The sequence below is a fragment of the Bombus huntii genome, chromosome 11, assembly GCF_024542735.1.
Source record: "Bombus huntii isolate Logan2020A chromosome 11, iyBomHunt1.1, whole genome shotgun sequence".
NCBI classification, from domain to species: Eukaryota; Metazoa; Arthropoda; class Insecta; order Hymenoptera; family Apidae; genus Bombus; species Bombus huntii.
Window position 1 is genome coordinate 2,648,063 of NC_066248.1, and position 23,396 is coordinate 2,671,458.

Genomic DNA, 23,396 nt, shown 5'->3' on the forward strand with positions numbered 1-23,396 from the left:
GCACGTGTTACGACGAGGAAATCTCCTGCCTCGTCCCGGAGGATCCAACGGCAGGGGGCGCGGGACGGGGCAGACAGGGTAGGATTTCCTTAATAAAATGGGGCGCAAACGCCACGCCAGCGAATATCTAGCTGATAGTGATTCGGTCAGCTCGGCGTCCACCTCGAAAATTCCGGGCAGAAGCGTAAAGCAAGAGGGGGTTGCTAGGATGAAATCCATGGGAGGGTTGGTGTTGCTTGGGCCGATTCAATCTATCGTTTTCTCGCTTGGTTATGAACAGCTGGATTTATCTTGGATCGTTACCGGTGATCGATATCACTGTTTACCGAATAAAACGATATTTCTAGTTGTTTTTCATTTTTCTTTCTTCTTTTCTCTTTTCTTTTTTCTTCTTTTTTTTTTTTTTTTTTTTTTTTTGAGGAAACATGTTGATCATGGGGATTTTGGATCGTTACCAGTGATCGATATTACTGTTTATAGAATAAAACGATATCTTTAGTTTTTTTTTTTTTTTTTTTTTTTTTTTACGAAACATATTGTTCATGGGCCAACTTCGATATTCGAAGACGTAGGCATAATGTGACCGATAATAATTATAAAGTAGTATCTAGGTGATGGTTTTAAGGAGAATGAGTAAAATGTTTGTATCTTTGATGAAGTGGTTCCAATAATTTTTAATTTTCTGTAAAAATACAGACAGGTACGGAAACTAAAAATATCACGGGCTGAATTTAGCTCAGTGTCTTTAGTTAAAGGACACGGCAAACATGCAGAAAAGTCGAATTTCAAGGGTCGAGGAGATGCGGTTTTCCTGGCAGAAAGGCGAGAAGATTTCCACGAGGGTGACCATCCCCTTCTGTCAAGTTAGCGTTATCCAAATCTAACACGTAGACCAGAGATGCAGGGGCGTTCGTGATAACGTTAGTATGGAAATTATTGTTCGTGGTTCCACGCGTAGATGTACGGTCGTGTGTTTGTGTGCCTGCAAGCGTCGGAGGGTGAGAATGCTTCGAGTCGATATCGCAAGCTCTCTGAAAATGCATGTTAGCCTTAGATCGTTATAATATTCTACAAGTTGTTGAAGTAATCTTTGCGAGAGCATTTACTTTTAGAATATAATTTAAAACTTACATTCAGAACGTATTTCAAACTTTCTTCGTAAAATCGATCAGTTTAAAGTTGAATTTTACGATTATCCGATAGTCCAATTAAATAACAACAGACTTAGAATTTGTAATATTTCAATATTTTTTTATTTATGTCGTACTACTCCTATGTAAACATAAAGTTTTATGTTTGAACTTCAAAAAGGAAAAATTGACAATAAGTTCGTTTCAAGATTGACATCGTTGCTCGTTCTGGGACACAATCTTGAAGGTGCCAGTGTGCTTTTTGGCTGTTTCCAGCCACGTAGATCGCGTTATTTTTGCCGAAGTCTATCTTCCAGAATCTCCGACTTGCTGTTCTTTTTGTCGATCGAACGTGCGCGAAATGCTGAAAGAGTACAATGGCCAAATCGAAATTACAATAAATATTCATCTAAATTTATAATTTTTTGTAAAGAAACTTTTATTTCCATAAATATTTCATATCGCATTTTAAAGCTCTATGTTATAAAAATATTGCTTAACTCAAAGGAAAATGATACGTGAAGATTGTAATAAATTACTTCAGGTCAGTAAGAAGATAAATTTTTTTCTTATCGAAGCAGAGGCAAGAAGTGGATCTTTAGTAAAAGAAAGATGATTCAACCGACTCCTCGTTCCGGATCGACTATGTTTGCCGAGGCTCGACAATATTTACTTTTCTTTCGCCGGATCCTCGTGTCGCAAGCGATCGAGGGATGTATTATTCACATCTTGTATGCCTCACCCTATTATGTATAAACACGATAACATAAACTCGATGCGAAATATACGACTAGATAGAGTATGCCGAGTTTTAAACGAGAAAAGCGATGAATAATCAGTCAGTTATTGTCTCCATAATTTTCATTTAACATATTATCGAAATTGCATATTATTTGAAAATCATTTACACTTAAATCTCATATTTACGCGTTGCAATATGATTATGTTAAAAGATATCAATTAACAATATTAAAATAATAACAAATTAAAATATGCATTAACAGATTTAATTACAAAACAAAAACAAATTTAAGAATATTAAAATAATAACAAATTAAAATATGCGTTAACAGATTTAATTGCAAAAATCATGTGACAGTCTTCTTAGCATAAATAAAATATACTAAAAATTACTGTAGAAAATTCACGAAATTCTCGGTGTGATTTCAAAACGAAATCCTGCGGAGACCTCGAGCGGACGATTGATCCGAATATTCCGGTATCGCAGCGCTGCTCGTCCGCGCACTCATAAATGATTTCCTTAGAAAAGAAAATTGAAACCCAGAATTAATTACGTTGCACGGTTAAGGCGGCCACAATGGGCCGCAATAAAACATCCAAGTACAAAGTAGAACAATAAGGACGAAGTACAAAGGCGCGTCGTACAATTAGATTTGTGAACAATTTCCACCTTCCGCTTGCGTCGCCCTCCCCACTCCGTCTCACGGCTTTTACCCTTCTCGTGCGCCGCAACTCGGAACCCTGCACCCCCACCAACGTAGTTTTAGACACTGTTCCAGGTAACACTTTCCGGCATGTCTTTCGGGATTATTTCGAATTGCGCGGAAACTACTTACGTTCGGTTCTCCTGTTGGACGAACTCGATTATGTGTCTCGGTAATAATCGAGGCCGATTGCCGTCAATATAAATTTCACCGTTAGACGTTCGTTCATTCTGTCATAAAACATTTAGGATTCGAGATTTTCCTTGTACAGTTTTTCGTGCACTTTCTTAACGAGCGCCGACTTTTATTACCCCTCATTGAGCGTACGTTAAATTACGGTGGACGTCTGTACACGCTGTTTACTTACCTGGCCCGAAAACGATTTCCCTAATCCGCCAAAATAGACAGCCAATTTATATTTCTCTAAACTCATGCTGTATTTCGACAACAATTGCAGTACCGTAGAGCACGGATATCTATTCTATTCTCGCTATATTCATACATTTTATTTTTAGAAGAGATAGTAAAACAAAACACTTTACAGTTCTACGCTTGACAAAAGCAGATAAACTGCAATAAACTGTATTCTCCGAGTTTTAAGCTTTGTCAGGTCGAAGCAAATATTAATATTTTCGATAGATTTCGGCGTATAATTATTTCTTGCTATTATAAATTACTCCAAGCTTCTCAGTTCATATCCAAGTATCGTAATTTATATATAGATAAATTGCAAGAATCATAAAATACCTAGTTTCTTTTTTTTTTTTTTTTTTTTAATTTTACAAACCAGATCTATACGCGCAAATAAACTCAGACACGCAGAATTTTCGAAATACATTTCCTTCTGCCGTCAGTTTACCCATTTCACATTCTTCGCCAGTTTTCACTTCGTTATAAGAAAAGAAAACCATCGATCTCGATCCTCTCCACTTCACCCAATCACTCTCCTACCTCTCCACTACACTGCGCGGACCACGAGAAACGCGTGGCTAAGCAAGTAACATTATCAAACAGGCCGAACAGTGTTCGCCGGTCTAATTGAATCGAGATCAAAGGATGCGCGACAGCGCGAACACGACTGACGTTTATCCATCGTGACAGCACGTGCCGGTGCCTAGTGGGCCACACGCGGGCCGAATTTGTTCTTTTTTTGCATCAGGTGGTCGCGGTGCAACGTAATAAACATATTCATAGGTGGTATAAAGTGGCGAGAGGGGAATGGAGAAGGTTGAAAAAGAGAAAAAGCGAGAAAGCAAGATAGAGAGCACGTGGTGGATGGTCGTGGCTGCGTGTAGGATGGCGACTAGCGAAGGGTATCGGGGGAGAGGAGCTTGTCGCATTCGGTATGCAAAGTGCACGGGCCACGGGGACCCGCTTCGTCGCGTGGAAAAAAAGGTATCATAAAAAAATGCAAGGTTACCCACATTTTTTTTTATTCCCCCTGAACAGCTTGGTGGCTCCAGCGGAGTGCAGCCGATTCAGGGAACAGGGGAAGCTTCGGGTGAGCTGTCCGGGGCGGAGGAGGAAGCAGAGAGTTGGGTTATCGGTGAGTAATACCGAGACGCACTCTTTACGCAGACACCTACGGCCCTGTTCGGGCTCGTGGCTCGCTTTGAACCTGTTAAGCGGGTAATTCCTTGAGACAAAACGTCCCCCATGCCGGCAATTCGACGTGAGCTACGACGCGTATGCTCTGCGATTTTAACACCGAGGGAATCGGCCGTGATTCATCCGCCTAGCTGGATGTCTTTGAGAGAATAAATAAATAAATGAGACACCTTGCTGCCTAAATGAACGACGCTTTGTAAATAGAAATTTGTGTATATGTCATCGGTAATTGTAGAGTGATCGCTCGTTCGTGTGATTTTATGGTATCCTGAGTATTTTTTACGTAAAGGAGAATTTTGAAAATCTATATCGCTTGATCATTTACAAACGTCCAACGTCGCTTCATTTATATATATTGTGAGAATGAAACTACCAGATAATAGAGTATCAGGTTATCATAGTCGATATTAGAATTATTAAATATTTTGAAAATAATTTGCAGTTTTAGAAGATAATGGAGAAACTTGAGACTTTTTAAATTAATACGCTAATTTTAACGATAATTATTAAACTTTGATTACTCGTTATACTCGTTAAACTCATTACAAGAATGTTTTCAAACGTCGAGATAACTTGCCTTCTCCGCTTAACAGGTTAATAGGAAGTTAGGCGAATTGCGTTTACTGGGGCAGGATATCAGTTGACCTTTCTCGAGGGGAATGAATTTTTTCCTTTTGGTGGATGAAGGAGTCGTATTAGGATATAAAACAGGGATAAGAAGGACGATTAAAGATTAACATCGATAAAACTTGCAAAAAAGATTACGCTTGGTGTTAAATGTCACATGCTTGAAATAAAAATTCTATCGAACAATTTCAATTTCCCGTAGATATTGTCTAACATATTTATATTTAAATATTTAAAATTTATATTGAAAATCTATACATCAGAAAATTTTATGTTCGCTCTACGTATTTTATTGAAAATGAAAGTGGACAATATTAAATAAAAACAATTTAAACACACAATGCTACAAACAGTTACAGTATCTAATCTAAGTAAACTAGTAAAAGAATTAAAATTTTACAGGAAAATCTTTCTACAGAAAAATTATATTTCAAGTAAAACTTGTAACTCCAAAATTTCGGAACGAGATTGATGAGATATTTGTATATTTAGAGCGTTCGTCTCAAGTTTCCTGCGGTCATCGTAAAGGGACACGTCGGCGCAAAAGATTTTCAATGATGACGTGGCACATTTCGGTACAGTCACCGATTTCTTTTGGCGAAATTCGTGCCAGCGAACGACCGAAACGTTCGATCTCGTCGACGCGCAGGATACGTCGTGTCCTTCGGGAACAAAATTACGAAAATCGAAACGTAAGAAAACCGAAACGTAAGAAATAGCCATGGCAAGAGAGGAAACAACGCGCGAGAGGGCGATCATCCACGAAAATTGCAGCGAAAAGAGCATGAGGGAGTCTGAATTTTAGAGTTCCGAAAAATCTCATCGGATAAAGTTTCGTGTGTAAGGACAACGTTGAGGATACGAACGCACAAGGATTCCTGTGCCATGCGCGACTCTGCTCGTCTTCGTCTCTCCTTCGTTGACCAGCCGAAGAGCGGGAGGACGCAGAAGAAGAAACACGAATAAAGACGAGGGTTGAGAGGAAAAGAGGGCGCGGAAGAAGAAGAAGAAGAAGAAGAACAAGAAGAACGAATCGTCCGTTCGTTAAACAAGGAGAAGAATCGAATAAGAGAAACGATGAACAAAGAAGGGAAACATTCGGCGTCCCACAGGATTCGTCGTCCTTTTAGAAGAGAGGGCGACGAAGATAACCAGAGCAGGGAAAGAGAGAGAGAGAGAGAGAAGAGAACCCGAGAAACTGTGGACTATAACAGAAGTGCGGAGGGGCAAGGAAGAACTGGTGGGGGCAAGGAGCGCTCGACGTCTCAAATTTGGTTGGCTGTCTCGAGTTGTTTGCCTCTCCGTCAAGCCTATCCTTTTCGCTTTCTTTCTCTGTCGCTCGCCTATGAGCTACATGGCTGCGGGAAGAGGGAGCTTTGGTCGAAGGTGCTAGGTGGGAAAGGGAGGATACCATTAGAGAAAGGAGGAAGGATTGCTTCGAGAAACGTTCAAGGGAAAAGGAAAGGATGAGTCGGAAGCGAGAAAGTCGACGAATGTTGGTGGATTGAACAGAGAAAGAAGTTATTCTAGTAAACCGAAGAAGGGAAGGGTGAGAAACGATTGGGACAGAGAGGGAAGGATGGGGTAAAAGGAAGATTGAAAGGAGAAAGCACTATCGGCTGAGTAACATTAAGAACGAAGAAAGAAGGAAATACAACGAGAGGAAGAAAGAGAGTTGATTGGAGATAGAAAAGAGAGGGCAGCATTTCGTCGACGATAGCGGAGAAGAGGGGAGGGGAAGAAGTTGGTGCGGAAGAGAGAGAGAGAGCTGCTGAGATGGTTGGAAAGAGCCAGTACGTGAGCTAGCAAGTGACGGTACAGAGAGGGTAGTGGAAAAGGCTTGGAAGGTAGGGGGAGAGCAGTGCCTTGGCGCGAGCCCGAGGACTCGAAACTCCGGAATTTCAACCGCCAGAGTTGTGCCGGCGCTCGTACGACGAGGGTCTAAAGAGTGTGTGAATAAGCTTGAGTAAGAAAGAGAGAGAAGGCGCGACCACTGAACGGACAAACTGACTCGGAGAGGGGATGGTGATGGGAAGGGAGTAATAGCAGTGGAGAGGGAGAACACGAGGTTGAGGACGATCACTAGTTATTTACAATCGTAGTTGGAAGGATATACTACGTATCTCGTGTCTTGCACATGGTTATACGTTCCACGGTTTTACTGATTACAAGTGAAATTCCGATCGTACGAAATTTTCGATCCTTCGCTTTGATTGATCATGAACATCGGCAGTGCAGTGTAAAATAAATCAGTCGATCCTTACGGTGGTGAACGCAAGCTTATTGTTTGCGTAGACATTGATGGAAACAAGACGGACATATTCGTTACAGTGAACAGTGCACAGTGAAAAGTAATGGGTTGTGATATGGCCAATGATTCGAAAAGAAGTTCTGGTTATTATTGCATTGCCTGAATTCGTTTATTGAGAAGTTACTGATAATCGGAAGAGTGCGGACTAGTGATCGAAAATCGAGTAATCGCCAACCGTATCGTGATGTAAATCGTACGTGTATCGTTATCGTTTGTATTTTTTGTTCGTTTCTTTATCTTTTTTCGAACGTATTGCTTTGTGAGTTCCTTCGCTAAGCTCGAAATACAAAATTCGTTAACGTTGAGACACCGCGTCAGTGGCGCGTCAGTGGATTGTCATCGGCGTTTCGTCGAGGCGAGCGCGACCATGCCGCACATAGGGCTACAGTCGATATCGCACCAGCTGGAGCGATCGAGGTTAATCCTTACTTTCGCTCCTGGCATATGTGCAATTATATGATAAATGTAGAACACGTTGTACCCTTTTTTTGTTTCTTTCCTTTCATTTGTTTTCTTTTGGCCATTTAATGTCGGAAAACCCGTCTTTCTGACAAATGCTCGTAGATTCTCGTTTTCGCGCGTCTTGAGTCATCGTCCATGTGCGGTACGCGAGGAAACCTATATCGACGTTCGTCGACGGTTGAAAGTAGGGAGACGCGAGACGTCCCGACTTGACGAGCGCTTCCAAGTCACGTTATCGTTCAAACGCCTCGCAACAAGAATTGTCTAGTGTTCGAACCCTTTGAAAATCCAGAAAGTGAGACAAACTACATATCGTGATAATAGGACAGACTGTTATCGGAATTTCGCGCGCGCGCGAGCGCGTGTAAGCGCGCACGTGTCTGTACAACAGCATCGTTTCAGTGTGAAGTGCGTGCCGGGTCTTTTTTTTATTCTTCGTGTCACAGACAGTACGCTGTTACTAAGAGGAAAGAAACGTGAATAAGTGCGTGCAATTTTCTTTCCATGGAGAAGGGTGCGTCTTAAAACAAGACGAAAGTGGAGTAGAGAACAAGGAACAATATGAGTGAAATGACGAATATTGAACAGCAACAACAACAACAACAGCAGCAGCAGCAACAACAGCAAGAACAGCAGTACGTAGGTGGCAGTTCAAATTCGGAGCATCATTGCAAGGATTGTGGTCTTTACTTCGAAAGCGATAAAAGTCTCGAAGTGCACCTGAGGTATCACCAGGAGAATCTTCTCAGTCAGTGGGCGAGCCAGGCCCAACAGGAGGAGAGTAACAACAATAACAGTAAGGCCGGTAATCACAATAGTCACGTGGGCGTCAAACGCGATAGCGTGACCGCTCCGGCAGACTCGAGCGAATTTTCTTCGAGACCGCCCTCTCAGGATCCTACGTCATCGTCTCAACATTCATCGACACAACAACAACAGTCAGTTCACCAGCAGCAGCAGCAGCAGCAGCAAGTTCAGCAGCAGCAGCAGCAAGTTCAACAGCACCAGCAAGTTGAACAGCAGCAGCAAGTTGAACAGCAGCAGCAAGTTCAGCAGCAGCAGCACCACCACCACCAGCAGCAGCAACAGCAAGCTGCTAGCCAGAGCTATAATCATTTTCAGACGTCGATGTACGGTGATAATTATTTCATGCAGAACGATCAGGCCTACATGTTGTCCCATCATTACTCACCGCCACGTGAAGACAATGGTGTGGGTGGTGGGGGTGGTGGGGGTGGTGGGGGTGGAAGTTATTCGCGTTACCACCCATACCAACATCAACAACACTTCCCGCCGGAACGTGCGAATTCAGTGAGTTCTACCAGTCCGAGAAGTCCGCCACTACAATGTGAGAAGTGCGGTGCTGTGTACGAGGATGCGAATCAGCTGGGTGAACACGTAAGAACAAGTCACTCGAATTCACCCGGAGGTTATCCTGGACAACATCAGTATCAACAACTGGGTAACAGTCCTCAACAACAGATGCACGCGTCGCCGCCGCAATCTAGTCAGCAGCAGCAACAACAATCTGGCTATGATTATAATGGTAGGCAACCGGTAAAACTGGATATAACTAAGGAACCGGACGAACAGGCGGAAATTCTCGATTTGGATTCACACAAGGTGCAGACTCACAGGTACGAGGATGAACTAATGAGAATGCATCAGCAGCAACAGCAGGAGTTGCAGATACAAATGCATCAACAGCAAATAATGCAACAACAACATCAGCAGCAACAGAGGTCTGGTGCGCATTCGGTGAGTTCTATGTTGGCTTGGCCACCGGCCGCACAACCTCATGATTATCATCCCGGGTTATCGCCTATGATTCCAATGGATAGTATTTCACCACTTTCCGATCAAAGCCAATTTATACGAGGGCAACACATGCCCGTCGAAGTACCGCGACATCCAAATTCTCCCATTATTACAAGCACGCAACCGATGCCCGGTCACCAGATACCCGGGGGTCTGCTGCAACAACCACCTAAACCTCCGCCTTTAGCTAATCAATCGTGGAAAAGTAACGAGGCGCGGCGGCCAAAGACCTACAACTGCACTGCGTGCAACAAGTGGTTCACCAGCTCGGGCCATCTGAAGAGGCACTACAACACGACGCTGCACAAGAACGCTGTTAAACAGAGTAATCAGCCAGACCCAGCGAACTTGCCGATCAGCGCTCATCATCATCCTGGTAGAGATAGCCATTCTAGTGGCAGAGGCGGAGGACCATCTAGATCGCCAGAGTTATCTTCTTCCGGAAGTCCCCCAAACTTGATGGCAGGTCCCTCGGGCGAGGCGGCGAGGGGCCTGCTCCACACGCCCACCAATCTTTACAATCACAACAACAACAATTCGAACAGCAGCAGCAGCAGCGAATCTTCGGCGACAATAGGGGGGCTAACGCAACAATCGCCTACAGCGGTGCACTTGGGCTCCACAATGGTACCGGCACACATTTCTCCGGTGGAATCTCCACTGGCGGCCCATCATCAGCAACAAATGGGTTCGCCGTCCTCTCAACTGGGCCACCAACAGCAGCAGCAGCAACAACAGCAGCAGCTGCATCACCTTCCAATGGGTTCGCCGTCGGGCCAACTTCCGGTTCATCCCATGAATTCGCCCATGTCACCCATGCACCCACCGCTACCGCCCCACCTGAGTTCCCCTTCACCAATGGGCTCCCACCCGCACCACCACATGAATTCGCCATCTCCCATAACGCCGGGCTCGGTCCACCAAGCAATGGCTTCGCCCACGGCGATGGGGGGTACTACGATGCCTCATCAGCCGTACCCAAACGCCTCGCCCCCCCACGTTACACCTTCTACCAACATCCCGGGCCTGCTGGAGTCTTTCACCATCCAGCTAACTACTACTGGTGATGAGACGTCTTTGCCGCTCTCCGACGAATCTCAACACCAGCAGCAACATCATCATGAACACCAGCAACAGCAGCAGCAACAAGAACAGCTACAACAATCTCAGGATGTTTTACCCGGTTTTGGGACCTTTAGCAATCATCAAAGGTCCCTACCAAGTTTCACGGAATTCAACGTAACCGGGTTTATGGCTGACCCAAATCAATCAGATGCCATTAACGTGGGGGGGCTAAGTCCAGAGGAGAACGTATCTCCTCAAGATGTATCGTTCGGATCGTCTGAATCGGTTTACGATTTGTACAGAAGTTCACCGCCTCGATACCAATCCCTTACAAACGTGGGAGTAAACACTGACGGCATGATCATCAAGCGGTATGAAGTTCAAACGCATTTTCTGCCGGAACCGCTTCAGCTGACCCGAAACAATTTAGAAGCGAACAATAATTTATCACGAATGATACAAGCGAAAGAGGAATTAAATCCGAATGTCGGTAGGCAAATATTAAAAAATGTGAGACTGAAAGGCAGTTTTGTAATTACTAGGGAACATCAAGTAATCAGCACGTTCACTGGCTCACATTATATTTCCCAGGACGGCTTTCACAAGTGCATCGAATGCGACAAGATTTTCAACAAGGCTTGCTATTTGACACAACATAATAAAAGTTTTCACTCTGGTGACAAACCATACAAATGCAATCAATGTGGTAAGAGATTCACCCTCGAATACCTGCACGCGGAGCACCTGCTGAAGCACGCCGGTGACAAGCCGTACAAGTGCGAAATATGCCCGAAGCAGTTCAATCATAAAACTGATCTTAGGCGGCACATGTGCCTCCATACTGGCGAAAAGCCGTACGCCTGTGATACTTGCGGCAAGGGATTCATCAGAAAGGACCACATGATGAAGCACCTCGAGACGCACAGAAAGAAAAACCATAACGTCCATCTAAGGACGTGATTTGAGAGGAGACTCAACATCGAGGACTAGCATCGTAGATGAAGAAACAATGACGGTCGTTATCTGGTGATCTTCGTCCTCACGATGTGTTCGTGATTATCAATCGAACGGTAAGACTTGTTGTTCATCGACCGAAAATCATGATGGGGATAATCGCGACTTCTCGAATCGAGTTTTTCTTATTAGATTCGATCAGATACTGGGAGTCAAGCGGACACCCATCTGATCGTATAAATTTCAATATTTTAATCGAATATTTTAATTTATTAATAGTTTTTCGATTATAATAGTTCGCATTAAGATTTACGATTATATGATTCCTACACTATAGAACGTAACGAGATATCACGCCCAAAAATTATATTTTTCATTCATAATTTGGGTAATCAGAAATAACTTGTAATGTTATTTTGCTTTTCTTATTTTATCTTCAGAGTGATCTGTCGATCGAAATTATCGTAGTTTGGTAATAAATAATCTCGCGAACTAGTATTTAGCGCATAACAATTATATGTTGTTTTTATTTAATTTGGAATCAAGAACAAAATTTACTACGTTCCGACGAGGAAGTTCGATATCGTGGAGCTCACAACGCGTATGACAGACCTTACAAAATTACTTGCGATTTTTACTCACCTTGCAACACAGATTTGAATGAAAATTATAATAAAGCATTTGAACATCAAATGTCGCGATGCGTAGAGCCGATCGTACGATAGCTCGACTCGATGAATCGCGAATTCTGTTCTGATAAAATGCAGTCAGGTAACGCGATCTTGAATCCACGATCCCCTCGGGAACAATTGAAAATTTACGCGATATCAGAAAATAATTATTCCGGAAAGGAAAAGAAGAAAGATAACGCGCAAGCTGACTTCGAAGCTTATTAATTGTACAAAATATGTTAAATGTATAGTCACGTAATTAATGCAATTATCACCATCATTGCAATTAAATTCAATTGGATATTGATATTGGCTAGAAAGTGGACAAATTTATTAATAATACTCATATTTTATAGTATATATATATCATACTTTATCGAGAGAGAGCGGAAAGAAAAAGAAAATGATTAATAGATAATTACGAAAAGACGCGGCGATGATAAAGCGATAAATCAGAAATACCGTGAAAATCGTTACACCAGCGATGGATCGTATATAGTTTTGTGACAACTTTGTTGTATATCGCTTAGTTTCTTCTTTTTTTCATTATTTACCGGAGACGATCAAGAGGTGAAAAACGAAAGTTCTTTATTACCTATGATTTTATATTTTAGTTTTACAACGAGCCTCTAGATGCCCTCATTTTTAAAACATTCCATTTTTTTGTACATTCCAGTATCGCCAAGTGAATATCCGTCGCCGGGAATCGGTTTTCGCGACAGCGACGCGTCTTTTCCTTTTCTTCTAAACCTTAAGCTTAATAATAGCCTAAGTTTCGAATTGTACGTTGCCTGGAACGAATCTCGCTCGTGTCGTTTCCTAGCAAGACGCAAGATGTTTCTCCTCGCTTTTGAAACGGTTCAACGCACCATTACACATCGAATTTTAATCCTTCGTATCCGATAGTTAGTGTAATAACAAAAAAAAAAAAGAAAAATAAACGAAATAAAACCAGATTTTTGATTAAGAACAATCAAACATTTTTTACCCGTGAAATTTAAATATATGTCAGAGATGAAAGGACACCGGAGCCTTCCCTCTGGAACTTCGGGAAAATCTGTAAAATTGTAATTAAAGCTTACTGTTGTAATTAAACAATTTGCCGTCATTCTGCCCAATTGTACTTGTTTGCGATTTGTGATAATAAACTTGGACTCAAGGCGACCATCAACCGTGGTCAAACAAGTAAAATTGGGCAAAATGACGGCAAATTGTTTAATTACAATTTTACGGATTTTCCCGAAGTTCCAGAGGGAAGGCTCCGGTGTCCTTTCATCTCCGACATATAGATAGCGAATGACTTAGCCACGGCATTCCTTCGATCGATTATTAAATCGTTGGGGAATTTCGTCGAGCGTGCTGCCTCTAATTGCGCGGCAGCCGTTGCATACGATCAATTAATGCTCGATTAATTGCCCGTGGAGCGCAAAACGAGCCAATCACCGAGGATAGCATCGAGTTCCTCCTCTCTCGCGACACGAGCGAATTTCCCTTCGAGCTACGCACAGCTCGTTACACGTTAAACACACTCTTACGCACATCCAACATACACTTAAACACACATGAATACATACTTACACACAGATATGCTAAATAAACGTTGATCTCGCTGTAACGAAATTTACACCGCGTTTACGCGTAATTATTTCTGTTGATCATCGTTGAATCGGCCGGATCGACCTTCGGCGTTTAACAGCTGTTTGAACGTGATACATAATTTTGCTGTTCTTTCCGATTGTTATTGTGAGAAAGATATCTTTCTTTTGTTGTAATCAAATTTCTTACTGCTTGTAATTTATTTCACAACAATCGTCGCGATTTTCGGTATAAGACATTTTGATAATATAATATTGTTTTAAATAATTATAGGAACGCATCTTCTAATTTAATATAAATGAATTAAAAATAAATTATTGGTTCTGTTTTATTATTATTTTAAATGGCGCGACATAATTATAAATATACATATTTAATCTCATTCGTGTTTGTTTCAATCACTATACACATAAGTAAACAGAAATACATATACAAATACCGCGTATACACACACATATGACGTCCTTTCGCAAGTTTTCTTTTTTAGTTGTTGCGTATTTAAAGAAAAAGAAAAAAAAATTGACGTCGAAATATTAAGGCGGAAACGAGAGAAAAAGACGATAAATTATATAGCATTCTTGCCATTTTTACTACGTAATATGACACCCAGAACAGACTACCTCAGAGTTCAGGAATTTAACGATGAATGAAAGGAAGAAAGAAAAGATGAGAGCCAATGCAATAATAATAATGTTATTAAGGAAATGTAGCTGAGCGCGCACCCGTGCGGGCGGAACGATGTACTTCGCTTCTCTTCTCGTATTTTCACCCAGCAAATAAATTCAGAAAAATAGTAACCTCTTGGATTCACCTCAAGGGTACAAATTATTCCACAAAATTTAAAATTATCCGCGAAATTTCTATTTATTGCTTTGTATTAAATGATATAGTATCCATAGTTTCTTCATTTGTTTCTCAAATTGGCCAATAAAAAGTAAAATAGAAGGTGATAAATTGTAGAGCACGCTTTGCTTTTGTCAAAGAAGTTCCTCGAGTCGCCCGCCGGCCGGTATGAGCGTGTAGTAGAACGTTATACACATAGATACTAATATAAACGAAAAAGAGAAACAGAAAATAAGATTGGTAAGAGAGAAACGATAACGAAAGGGAGAATTTGTAGAGATTCAATGTACTTTTTAGATACATATCAACAGTATTACTGTATACTCCGTTTTCTTATAAATAATCGTATAAAGTTACAAAGAAAAGAGAAAAAAAAAGAGAACGAAGGAGAGAAAAGGTGAGACGAACGCGTTAATGAAAATCGAGATCATGAATAATCATGAGTTACAATGCATATTTCTAGTATCATATCATTATCAAATATTAGTACTGGAAAAGAGAATAGAAATGCATTCTATAAAAGTGATATAAAGAAATGATTAAGTAAAGAGAAATGAAATAATGCAAAAAAAGAAATTTCCGGTTTTACGGTTTCTTTCTGAGAGAGAAGATAAGAATCAAAGTTTAGGACAAATCGCATTATAAAATACACCATAGTAAGCATAGTAAGATTTCCAAAGTAACAGCGCGCCGCTGACCAATATTGATTTGTTTTAGAATAATAATGCGTTCGATTTGTTCTTCTGATTATTATAATTACTATAATAATCCTATAATTATTTTATTATTGTATTATTATTAGTATTAATATAATAACTATGCCAAGCATATTAACAAATTCGTACTTTGTTAATTTTGGACTCTGCGAGCGCGTTCTGCCGGTGCAAGAGTTCGAAGTGAGAATTACAATGTAATATAGTTGTTTCAGTATGAAAATACTAAATTATATCGATATATATATACGTACGGTACCAAACTGTAATGGTTGTGCCGAACAAAAAAAAAAAAGAAAAAGGGAAAGACGAATCTTAATAGATCCTTGGGTGCTTCCTCTCGTATAATTCTAATTTTTTGGGCATTCAACAGAGAAATAGACAAAGAGACGAGTTCTATGAAAATAAAAAATAGAATAAAAATTATAAACTAAAATGAGTTATGTATGCGAAAATAGGAATGCGTGTAAGTAATGATGCAGGAAAGGAATAAGAGAACGCATGTGCGTGCGTGAGAGAGGGTGAGATTAGTGTGAGAGAGATACGGAAAGGAAGGGAAAGTAGAAGAAATTCTTATCCATTCCTTGTTATGTGCCATAATAACTGTGCGTCGATAAAAATTGTAAACGGTTAAAGCATGAAAAAGGAGGAAAGGAGGAGCGCGTGTATACGTTTCCTCGTATGCGTGTGCGCGGTCACCTGTATGTATGTATGTTTGTGAGTGAAGCACGAAGTTTATATATTATATATGTACACAGACATTACGACAACAACGTATGGTAAATGAAAGAGATAGAGGAAAAACAAAGAATGAAGTAATCATGCGCCGATGCATGTCCGTTCGAGAAATGCTAGTGAAAGAATACGACGTGAAAGTGAAAATACTTAGATGTAACGCTCAGTCTCGAAACATGCAGTCTGTTCCTTCCCTTTCTTTTTTTTCTCCTCTCCATATGTCTTTCTTTTTCCTACTTGATTAGAAAATAAGATAGAAAATTGTGGGGAAAAGAACACATAACCTATAATGTACGGAGAGAAACGTAATTTTAAGAATTGTATTATTTTATACGTTTAATTTTGATTTTATAAATATATTTTATGTCAGAATACACACAAAAGATTTCCTTATTTCACGACTCGATCATCTCCACTTTTGTACCTTGATTTTGATTTTACGTCTCAACGCAGATACAAGTACAAACCTTGAACGATACGAATGATCAGCTCGCTCGTAAACTCTTCTCAACGTTCGTGAATTCTTTACGCGTACGGACGATCCAAATATTAGTTACAAAATAAGAGCCGGCATTCTCGTCTCGCGAACCGATCGAACGATCCAACTACGCACGGACCTTTGACTCTCGTGACCGAACTCGCGCTCGCGTCAAGAATAATTCCGTCAAATTTTACATTCGCGTGGTCGCTGTACTTGATACAATGTTCCGCGATTTTGTTGATCAATTTTCGTTAATATCGGAGTGCAGGGGCGTGCGTGACTCCGCGAAATATCCTGACCGCGGCGAACCGTTCACGCATCATCACCCTGTCCGCACGGTGTTTCGTTCGTGTCCACGCCCCCGTCGAGTCTCCTAAACCCCTCGTGTAATATTCCTCCCTCGACGCCAGTCTCTCGTCGCGCACTCGTAACCTTGGGCATTCTGTAATTTAGTAAATTGTTGCGGACTCGGCGCAAGGAAACGCTTGATTCGCGAACGCCTCTTCTGGAAACAGCTCGGGACAGCGGCGAGCTGCGTCGATTTCACGTTGCTCGATCACGTTGAGCAGCGATCGCTTTTACGAAATTTCTTAATCCCTCGCGGCATTTCGAGGAATCGTAAGTCGAGGATCGTAACGGACACGTCCGAGAAATCTTTCAATGCGAGTTCAACGCATTCATCGAGAATCGCACGCGTGTCTGACAGCTTCGCGTGATCTGGCATTCGGATCGGAATGAAAATGTAAAAGAGAAAAGGCGAGTCGATCGCGAATCGAAAGTTACGCGGAATCAACGATCGATAATCGCGCGTTTATACAACGAGCCGATTTCATAGGCGTGTTCCTATTCGATGTTCGTAGAAACAGTGGGTGGTGGCGTGGTGGTGTACGATCATCGATTGAATTCGAGCGAATTTTTAAAAGTGTTGTTCGCGAAAGTTTGTTCCGCGTAGACACGGCGAGTCCCATCATTGTTAGGCTTAGGTAATATATACCTGATGATGAAGCAATAGATTGAGTGCTATTTATCTACCGTTTATATGGCGGGGATAAGGGTGAGAAAGTTTGTCGAAAGGAACGGAATGGAAGAAAGAAAGGAAGAGAAAGAGTAAAGGGAATGTATTTCGAAGAAAGGAAGGATGGTAAATCGAAAATAAAGATGTTAGATGTAATTCACTATATTGTACTATGCGTTTTTAGCTAAAATTTTATGTTTTCTAATTCGTTGTGGACGAATGTTTTTTAGTATAAATATATAAATAAATGAATATATTATGAATATATTTAAATTTTAGGACATTAATATAAGCTAATTAAGAAGTTATATACGTAGCGGACGCGAATCGTTGTCTCACGTTCCGCGTATTCACGAAATTCACTCGGTGACCTTTTGAACATTGGCGCGCAATCGTTCAGACAATCGAGGTCTATGTACGTATTCAGAGCCCATTTTTTAACTTCTACCGCGGTACTTCGATCATCGGTGCGTAAAAGAAATCACTCGATGAAAAGATTCTCTTCAAAATATACACTCTATCTTTAAAAAAGTTCTTTCTTTTTCAATACAGACAATTGGTAAACGTTATCAAGCGCATAAAATATATTTTCCAACCTTGCGTTTTTTATGATAAATAGACTACCTATAGGAGCAGTCGAAGTGTTTGTTTTTAGCAAAAAGGCTAGAAGTATCGTTAACTTAAAGAAAATTTAGTCGTAATTGAACAACGACATGTATACGTAATTTACAAAAAACGATTCAAAAGTTCGATTTGAGATCTTTGCGCGCACGATCATCGAGTTCTGTGTCGAAGAAAATCAACAAACGTAGGAAGCGATGCGACGCTGCGATATACACGATCATATACATAAATATAATAGCTCGTTACTTGAGAACGTCACCTAAAGCCATCCAATCGTTCAAATGAAATCAATCCGTGCGCATAGAAAAATGAAAAAGAGTAAGAAAGATGAAAAATAGACGAAACGAAGTGCTTAACTCGATTCTATCGTCGGTTTATTTATATATATATATAAAAGAATAAAAAAAAAACTTGCAATTGTCCTTCCGTAAGGAGTACACTGCCGCCACGAATAGGAGAAAAATAACAATGCAGCAGAAACGATAGTAAGGAAAAGAAATGAAGATGATCGACTTATGTAGGCGCACGTAAAGATTCGTATACAGACGCACGATCCACTTCGCTTGCCTGTGTACGTGTCTAATACTGTGTTAATTACGTATTCGACGAATGCCATAACAAGTACCTCATACAAAACACATGTACAAATGTTCATACGTTTTCAGAATACTAGCTAATTAATAAATAATTAATATCCAGACTAAGATTCTGTATTTATTTACTATGAATCCATCCCATCTTATTATTCTATCCTCGCTCTATCTTCTCTCATCGTAAAATACCCTTAATAAAATAAATGAAATAAATGAGTTAAAAAATACAAAAAATAATAATAAATCAACCTCTTCTCAAGTTCGTACTTTGCGGAAAATCGATGTCTATCGAAATATATTATCAAGGTAAATAGAAGACTAACCCGAGGTTAAATATAAAACGGTAAGTTTGAGTAAAGATATCCACTTTAAATCTTGCTACGCGAGAAAATTATTTCCTTCGACAAATTACGGGAAACGGCAATCTCCGAGATTTAATACAGAAACTTTACTCATTGTGTGGTAGAATATGTTGCCCGGCTCGCTACACACGGATGGCTTGATTGTTCGCATGGAAGGATGGAAAACGGCAACGGTAAGTAATTTACACGAGCGAAGTCGAGAATATACCTGTTTTTACCTGTATATAGTTCGCCGATTCCGCCGGTTCGAAATTCTTTTCCCTCGGCGCATGGAAAATCGCGTTTCCAGGCCGGATTATTATCGCTGAAATTGCATAATCACACATAATCATACACGATCCTGCGGGACGATACGCGAGTCTTGTCCGTATCGTTTAAACTCGTTTTCCCGATGCGCGTAACTCCCGATGGAAAAGAAGAAGAAGAAGAAGAATAAAAAAAAAAATGGAGGCGAGGAAAAAGAAGGAATAAGTTCCCCCTTCTTATTCTCCGCCTCCCCTCTCACATCCTGTGATAAATAGCAAGATTACGAGTCTACGTGTCGGCCAATGAACGATGCCCTCGGCCCGTGGACCATATGTTCCTCCAAGGCTGTGAGACCCTCGGCTGAACTTGGGCCACGCTTACGCGCCGCGCACAGCCCCGACTCAGCCTTTAACAATTCGGGTGATTATCCGGTGAAATATATAAAACACATTTTTCACGCGGAACGAGATTAAAGGGTGGAACGGCGAAAGATTGCCGTTCATATTTCAGTATCACTCACGTGGACGGGAACGTTGCATACATTTGTGTTTATTAACCCGCGAACCGGCGCGGCACCGGTTCAAGACCGCGCGACCAGCCGCCAGGTCCAGTGAGGGGAAACGGGGCAACGATTATGAAAGAATACGAGCACTATGCCGCCCAGCGTAATTTTATTACGCGATTTCGCGCTCGCGATTCGCCCTTTGCCAACTCGCGACTGGGGTGCTGAAAGAAGAATTCACCGAGACTCCGTGTATCATGGGTAGGGTCTTTTAAAAGTTACTGCTGAAACCAACGTTTCAGGTGTATGCCACCTAACGGGGGATAAAATCTTCGTCGGATGGATTAATGAAGAGATACGATTTTGTGAGAGAAGTTTTTCGGTAATGGAATGTAATATTTCTTCCATGTTGGATTTCGTGCGTTCCGAAGAGATTCGTGGTTCCAAGCTAATATAGTAAATTTTTTTTATTGGATAGCAAGTTTTAGACTCTTTTTCGTTCGCTAATGAAAAGAGCTAAAATAAAAACGTAGCGTTTTATTAATTTGCATATGTATCGTTAGTTCCTCGATCAACTTTCATCAACTACATATATACAAGTATTACGTAAATCCTAATACTCCGCGACAGAGAATGGTAAAAATTTGTTTTGGGGATCAGTAAACGTTCCTTTCGCGATTCCCTTAAAATCAAAAACCCCCGCAGCTTTGGGTGTTCGATTCGATCGGGTTGATGCGTATCCTAAAATTTTTCCCACAGCGAAGACAGCTGTCGTAATGAGTTGCATCCTCACGTTTCTCTTCCTCGCCGCTTTATCTATCCGTTTGGCTTCCTCGGCGCGGCCGCCACATTTTTTCAGTAGGCGATGCATACCCTACATGACAATGCAGCTTCCCTTCTTTCTTTATCGTGGTGCTCGTCGAAAAGACACGAGAGACCCCGACGAAATTTGAGAAACGAGCCGTACGAGGGCATAAATCGTCCCGATAACGCAGATAACAGGTAGCTCGATCGGTACTCGCGATTTCCAACGTTCGAATCGCTCGCTTCGCCGCGAGTTCTTTCTTTTTCGTTCTTATTCGGATGGGCTCGCAGTTCTTTTGTCTGTGGAAGAATAGGTATTCCTGGTAATGGCCGCTCGACCGACTATTCCCGATGCTTTCTCGAGCAATTTCGCCGTGCAAACGCTTCAATTTTTCTTTTTTTTTTTTTTAATATTCGAATTTAAAAATGTTTGAACAGATCGCGAATGGATATGGAGATATCGAAGGGCCTGCGAGCTTGGAAACGAGTTCTCGAAAGGTTCGAGCTATCTGCAAGCTTTATAGAAATTAAATGGTTTGAAATGCTGCTGGAATACCGTGAAAATTGTACGCGATTAATGTACGTAATCGAATTATAGATTTTATTTATCGAAGATTTAACGTGTTGCTATAATTCCGATAAAATTTCTATTGAAAAATCGGATATCTTAAAGTTTGAAAACTGAAACATTGAATTTAATTACAGACATTTAGTTATGCCATTGTAGAAAAGATTTCAATAAACGTTGACGTGTAAATGTTGTAATCGTTGTTTCAATGTTCTCACGAACATTTCTGTCAAGTAACAAATTTCCTTTTTAAACGTCAAACAGCGAGTTATCTTTCGATTAACCATAGGTCAGGAACGATTATAGGCTACCTGAAGATTGAGGTAGATTCTGTGCGATGGAAGTTCCGACACGGAAAATCTTCGTGGAGTTCTCTATATAGTGATACTTCCGGGCAGAGATCGACTTACGGTGTCCCTGTCGTATTATTGTATCATACGTGTGTTCGGTTTGATCGTCTTATACCACTTCATCTCGAGAGAATTATGATCAGGGCAGGGAAACTCCGTTTGTCCACGGTTCTTTCCTAAAATTCGATCAATAAATCTGCCACGCGTCCCTTTTACGCGTAGAATTCCTTTTTCCTACTAAATAAGCGAGTTGAAAAAACGCCGCCTCGACGAAAGGTATTTTAAAGTTCGAATACGCTTTATTTATATTTAGATTTATTACGATTTAAATCCAGATAAAAGGCTTTTTATATCGTTTTCTTGCTATTTACACGGAAATTTATTACTGTTCAAACACAATAAAATTTCTGTTCCAAACGCGTTTCAGTTATCTATGAAAGTAATTTCACGTTACTAAGTTATCACGATTCGAATCGTATGTATACTCGACAAAAATTTGGATTTTACTTCATTTATTAAAAACAACAGACGGAGAAAAGTTTTCCCTGTTACCTCCAAACTATCAGAAATGTATTTCAACTCAAATTATTCATCAAACTATTTACAATCAGGCATGCGCTATCGTAATTTGAGTTATTTATTAAACAAAATTTCATACTTCGTCCAAATTCTGTTTTCTTTATTGAAAATAACAAACAAATCTTTGAATGTTGTAATATAGTTCGATTCTTCTTGCAGTCACGTCAACGCAAACTTGTTATCACCTCATTTACAACTAGATAGACCCAGATCGATCAATGTCGCACAGGCCACCAGATACCATACAAGCTGATCACCTAATTAAATCGTAAAATCAATGCAACCTGTTACATCGGACATAGATTCACCAATGTCGATCGAATCGAACACAAATCCACCGAAATGAGACTCTCAAAAAAGAGAAAGAGAAAAACAATCTAAAATCGTCGCTCGCTTGCGCGCAAAAATCAGGGTCAAAAGGAGATCCAGTGTCAATGGAATACACCAAAAACTCTCGGTCAACAATCAATCAGTCTCGAGTAAACGCGAGATGATGGAAAAAAATTCCTCCGAAGGCACGATCTCGAAGCGTCGACGAACAAATGAAGGATGAAACCGAGACCATGAATTTTTCCACTCGAAAAACGCAATTCCCACATTCTGTGCAAAATTTATCTACCGCGGCCAAGGTCTAGAAACTCTCCCGTGAGGTAAAAGCCGCGAATGAATCGACGTTATCGCGCCACGTATTATCACCGTTACTTAATCTTATCTCGAGGCGGGGCTAGGTTGATCGCTCGTAAATCATCCTGGCTTGTGATTCGTCATCGTGCCACGGCCAGTCTGTGGAACGGATCCCACGCGGTTATTATGCACATGTCGCTCGGTTTTCCACGCGTTTCCCAGTTTAGAGACATCTTCGACATCCGAGGTCCGAGTCCGATGGCAGACCCGTGAAAGGATTTTAGTGGCCACTTGCGTAACGCTTACATAGTACAAATAATACGGTGATAATCGTTCGATTGTTCGGCGAGAGGTGGCTGGTGAAAGCGATGGAGAAAGTCGGGGATAAGAGATCTGAACGTTTGTAACGTGTTTCTTCGACCGTTTCTTTATTCTTTCGGGGTGAGAGGACCGCCGAGTTTACAAGGTCACCGCGTAATACGCGCAGGAACTGACGTTTGGGATTTATTTTTGATATTTGTTATCAATTTGTTGAAAATCATCGATTTGATTTAATTCGTGTATAGTTTTGAGGAAAGTTTTGTATCGGTGAAAGTTAATTTTGATTGAACGCTAGAATTATCAAATCCGCAAACATTGAGGTTATTGCGTTTCATTTTTTTACAGAAAG

The 23,396-nt window shown here is 40.9% G+C and overlaps 1 protein-coding gene across 4 annotated transcripts; it reads left to right on the plus strand.

The window, feature by feature from the left end:
* Nucleotides 1-6,651: 6,651 nt before the first annotated feature.
* Nucleotides 6,652-18,802, plus strand: LOC126870975 (DNA N6-methyl adenine demethylase-like). Of its 4 annotated transcripts, none has more exons than XM_050629246.1 (2): nucleotides 6,652-8,612; nucleotides 8,643-18,802. In XM_050629246.1, the coding sequence occupies exons 1-2, from the start codon at nucleotides 8,145-8,147 to the stop codon at nucleotides 11,424-11,426; spliced, it is 3,252 nt and encodes a 1,083-aa protein (XP_050485203.1). In that variant the 5' UTR covers nucleotides 6,652-8,144; the 3' UTR covers nucleotides 11,427-18,802. The 4 variants fall into 4 exon arrangements, with proteins under 4 accessions (XP_050485203.1, XP_050485202.1, XP_050485204.1 ...); XM_050629245.1 differs by having other exon boundaries at nucleotides 6,653-8,576; nucleotides 8,607-18,802; XM_050629247.1 differs by having other exon boundaries at nucleotides 6,653-8,576; nucleotides 8,610-18,802.
* Nucleotides 18,803-23,396: the final 4,594 nt, after the last annotated feature.

What these genes read in the sequence shown, in the direction of transcription:
- LOC126870975 (XM_050629244.1), top strand. Translation starts at nt 8,145, where the DNA reads ATGAGTGAAATGACGAATATTGAACAGCAACAACAACAACAACAGCAG.